Source organism: Abrus precatorius, unplaced genomic scaffold, assembly GCF_003935025.1.
Source record: "Abrus precatorius isolate BTA unplaced genomic scaffold, Abrus_2018 Scaffold3, whole genome shotgun sequence".
NCBI lineage: Eukaryota > Viridiplantae > Streptophyta > Magnoliopsida > Fabales > Fabaceae > Abrus > Abrus precatorius.
Window position 1 is genome coordinate 17,380,960 of NW_020874373.1, and position 5,245 is coordinate 17,386,204.

General features: G+C 38.2%; 1 protein-coding gene across 1 annotated transcript; it reads right to left on the bottom strand.

The window, feature by feature from the left end:
• Nucleotides 1–713: 713 nt before the first annotated feature.
• On the bottom strand, nt 714–1,873 carry LOC113862266. Its single transcript, XM_027495358.1, has 3 exons — nt 1,671–1,873; nt 1,349–1,526; nt 714–1,265 (listed from the first exon to the last, which is right to left on the bottom strand). The coding sequence occupies exons 1-3, from the start codon at nt 1,871–1,873 to the stop codon at nt 714–716; spliced, it is 933 nt and encodes a 310-aa protein (XP_027351159.1).
• Nucleotides 1,874–5,245: the final 3,372 nt, after the last annotated feature.

Here is a 5,245-nt window from a genome sequence, read left to right on the forward strand (position 1 = left end):
TCCCTCAATGAACTTCTTATAATAGCCTGCTAGTCTTATAAAACTGCGGATCTCTGTCATATTCGTCGGTCTTGGCTATCGGGCCACCGCTTCCACCTTTGCAGGATCTACCATCCTTAGATACCACATGCTCCAAAAATTGAATTTGGGATAGCCAAAACTCGCACTTGGAAAATTTGGCGTACAGCTGCCTCTCCCTCAAAATTTCTGAAACTATAAGTGTTCGACATGCTCCTCTTGAGTCTTTGAATAAACTAGGATGTCATCAATGAGGACCATTACAAACTTATCCAAAAACTCGTGGAAGATTCTGTTCATGTAGTCCATGAACACCGCATGCGCATTGGTCACTCCAAAAAGCATCACCAAACACTCATAGTGACCGTAATGCGTCCTGAATGTTGTCTTAGGTACATCCTCATCCTTCACCCTAATCTGGTGATACCTCGATCTCAGGTCATTCTTCGAGAACACTGCAGCTCCCCTCAATTGGTTCATCAAATCATTAATCCTTAGAAGGGGGTACTTGTTCTTTATCGTCACCTTATTTAGTTGTCAGTAATCCATGTACATCTCATACTTTTATCTTTCTTCTTCACCAAGAGCACTAACGCTCCCCATGGTGATACATTCGGTTTTACAAACCATTTCTACAATAATTCCTCCACTTGCTTCTTGACCTCTGCCAACTCCAACTCTACTGGTGACATCCTTTATGGTGCCACAGAAATCGAACTTGCTCCCGGGATGAGGTTAATGACAAACTCTATCTCCTTCTCAGGTGGCAATTTTGAAACTTCTTCAGGGAAGACTTCTAAGAAGTCTCTCACTACCGGGATGTACTCTGGCTCCACTATACTTTCTGCTTCCATTGAGAACATGACCATAAAGGCCTTAGCGTTCATCGTGTTCTCCCACGCGCCTTGACTCAACAGTCTAAGAATTTCCAAAGTCAATGTACCAAAAATCAATGTATTTTTTCTGCAATCCAGCAGCACATGGTTGGCAACTAGCCAATATATTCTCATTAGTACATCCAACTGGAAAAAAGGCGAACAGATCAAGTTGACCTCAAAGTTTCTCCTATACATCATTATTGAATATCCTAGACACACCCACAAAGTTACAACCGGTTTACCCGTAGGGGTAGTCACCACAACATTGCACGACAATTCCTTCACATATAAGCCCAAACACTTCGCACAATCCATGGAAATAAATGAGTGCGTAGCACCCGAGTCAAACAACACATCCAATAATCTGTCCTTAATGATACATTTACCTCGAATAAGCTCTTTAGATTGTGAAGCCTCTGCCCCACTTATGCCAAAGACTTTCCCAGGAATACTTGGCTTTGGCCCCTACTCGATTCCGTGCTTCCTCTCGGTCCAGGCCTTTGAGTTGTACTCATACTGCCACTCTTCTTAGTAGCCCAGCACACATTAGCAGTGTACCCCAACTTCCCGCAGTTGCCATAATTAGTCTGTGGCTGTGGGCAGTCCCTCAACATGTGTGGCCCTCCATATCTAAAGCATTTGATCGATCCTCTAAAAGAGCCTGATCCTGAGTCACTCCCACTGCTCCTTTCTTAAGATGAAGTCCCTCTAGACTGAGAATGACTGGAGGTTGAATACGGCCCTTTAGAGAACCTACGGAGTCTTCTATCCTACCTCATGGGTCCACTCCCCCTAGTGTCCACGGTCTTGCCCTTTAAGTTGGCTTCAAAGATTCTATACTTGCTCACCAAAGTGGGCAAGTCAATCAGGTGAAACACACTGACTGCAGCACGGATCTCTAGCTTCAACCTATGCTCAAACTGAGCACACAAGTCTTCCTCTCCATCCTCATGCTGGTAGTGAGGCCAGTATTTCATCAACTCTTAGAACTTTGCCGTATATTTCCCCACAGTCATACTCCCTTGCTTCAGTTCAAGAAAATCCTGAGCCTTCTACTTCTTCAAGTCCCGAAGAAAGTAATTCTCTAGGAAGCTTGCCTTGAATGCCTCCCATTGAATATAGCCACCCTCTTATGGCAAAGTTTGACTGGCAAACCTCCACCAGTCTTTCGCCTCCCCACATAGCATGTAGGTGGCATAGTTCACCTTGTGCTCTTCCTTACACCCCATGGCATAGAAGATCTTCTCCACGTCTGCTACCCACCTCTGGGCTCCTTCAGGGTCAAACTTGCCCTCAAATTTCGGAGGGTTATGCCTAGTAAAGGCAGATAGCCCTTTATACTAAGCAAGCTCTACATCTTGGTTATGCACCAAAGTCTCTAGAACTTAGGTCATATGCTCTAGGAGGTCATTAGTGATTCCAGCTCCTCTACCTCTACCGGCCATTTCTAATCTAAGCTAGCAAACAATTCAACAAATCATACTTTAACTCATCAAATCAATAACAACATTTATAACTTAGACAAACAAAACATAGCAGCACACAACTTGGATGCTTCAGCCCGATACCCTAGTCCGGTTTGGATGAACTGAACTGATACCAAAATTGTAACACCTTAATTAAATATTCAAATAAATAAATTTCATAAAATCGAGAACAATAAAAATTGTCATTCAAACGGTTCCCAACATATGTTTTCAACAAAGTATTTCAAAATAAGGATGAATTACAAGTTTGAATTAAATCATTGCTACAGGACCAATTTAAATACACTAGAGTTCTCAAGATAATTTTTAAGTCCTATGGCAGTTTCATCCATCCCTTCATTGAGTCTGGTGCTGATCGTTTTAGTCACCTGAAAATAAATGTAATAGTGAGTACTATACACTATCACATATAAGTACAGAGACTCACCTTGCATATTTCACACGTTTACTACAGAATTCAAATCATTCATCAACAAGCACAAGTAATCATTTCATCATTCCATTCTCATTCACACACTAGTGCGCTCATTCCACCATCATACAATTCACATTAAACACCCACATGTGCTCAATGCACGTTATCCACGCTCACTGTGGCACTGTGATAATAGATTCTTGATGCCCTCAACCTTATGGACTTACTCAGTTCACACCATGGATGATTGCCGGATAGCTCCCGCTCCACAGATACAATGTGTGTAGTATTGAGCCCCCAAGCAAAGATGTTAGTCAGAGACCGAGTCAGGAGGAGAGTGTGTAGCCCGTGGTGCGCCCACGCTCACTGTCGGTGTCACCACCACTCTCTCTTCTCCAAAGTATTTCTACTGCCCCCATTTTTCACACTCCTAGTGTATTGCTGAACCATTCATAGTTTTCTAACATTCTAAACATCATCACAATAACACTCAACATGCCATTCACACATATTTTCAACTATTCACATTATTCAACATCAATGGCATGTCTAAGCATTTCAACCACATACTTAATCATATATTGATATTCAATTTCACACATGACACGTATACCCACATTCAATCACATTACACTTAAACATCAAATCCTCATCAAAACTTCATTACAATCAAATTATTACATCACACACATTATGCTCAATCAAGAATCTTCTATCAAAACACGCTTATCCCTACATTCTATCTCAACCACATTGCAACCTATAGCAAATAAACGAATTCAAAACAAAATGAGATAGGATAGAGTCCCCCTTACCTCGAAATGAAGACCTAACACAAACCTCAATAATGGAAATGCTCCCCACACGGATTTCGTCCTAAACATGTGGAAAACTTCATGCGAAACTAAGAAATCAAGAAGAGGAATGAAAAACTGAAACCCTAACTCCTAAAACTTACCTCCAAGCACTCCAAGCACGATTCCAACCTTCAATGTTACACTCAAACGACTTGGAGGTAGTTTAAACAGTGAAATAGGGTTAATGGTAGAGAGAATCGAAGAGAGTTTGAAAAAAGGAATGAAAAATGAATTTTTCAAACCCTAAACCCTTCAAATACTCCTTTGGTCACGATGTTCTCGCTACAGCGAGACATACACCCCTTCTCGCTTCTGCGAAAATATAAGAAGAAACTGCACTCTAGTTTCTGCAGAATTTTGCTACAGCGAGATTGCATCTAGAAATGCACTCTCCTTTGTTCCTTCTCGCTGCAGCAAGAAGCCTCTCGCTTCAACAATAGTGCAATAGACTCATGCTTCTCGCGCAGGACTTTGTTGCTATAGCGAGAATTCTCTTGCTACAGCAAGAATGCTCCTATAGCACACTCCAACCTATACTCTCCAAATAGTCCAGCCCAATCACACATCAAACATTTTCAGTAAAGAATCAACATCCATGCTCGTGGTCATATACATCCACGTCATCATTCACGTTTACACTTACATTCACATTATCATATACATTAAATACACTTTCAAATAGCAACCCACACATTTATATTAATAATCAAAACAATATTACACAATTTGGGGTGTTACAACTATAACAAAAACAACTTTTAGCATCAATTGTTATAATTTTAAGTGACAATAAAAATAACCATTAAAAATTTTACTAGAAAAAAATATTTGTTGTGGTTAATAAAAGTTCTACTTACTATTATAAAGAATGTTGATAAAGACTTAATTTATTATTGATGAAAACCTGAATTTATAATGACAAATGTTAATGATAATTTAAATGATTTGATCAGGAAAAATTTTAATGACAATAATATTTATATTTAAAATTTTTAAATAACAACAACATACAATTCTTTTAAATAAACAATAGTAAATCATTTAAAAGAAATGACATATTTGGCTTCCTTAATAGTGCAATTTGGCAAATTAATAATTAAAGTTCACACATCATAATAAATAGTTTTGTATAAAAAGCAAATTTATTATAAAAGTACATCTCATATTTCAAAGTATGTTATAATATGATGTTTCTTTAAATATTGTTTGCATGTTAGTAAGTAAACAAAAGAAGAAGAAGAAGAATAAATGTTTTTCAATATGAAAGAACATCATAGTAGTGTTTGGCTTTACTTGTTTAAACTTCTTTTTTCAAAATTTACCTTTTCACAACGGTCATCCTATCAATTTTCTGTATGAAACAAATCTCATTAGTTATGATAACTTATTGCATATTTTATTCTCTTCTATTTCATTACATGTCATCCACTCAATTCTATTTAATTTCATGTAAAATAAGATATCCAAAGTTTAGGGTTTAACTTTACCATAATCATACAAAAATATATTACAATCAAAACTTGGAAAAGAATACTAAATTCTTCCATTTCTTTCTAAGTGATTTTTTAACAAACTCTTCACCAAGGAATC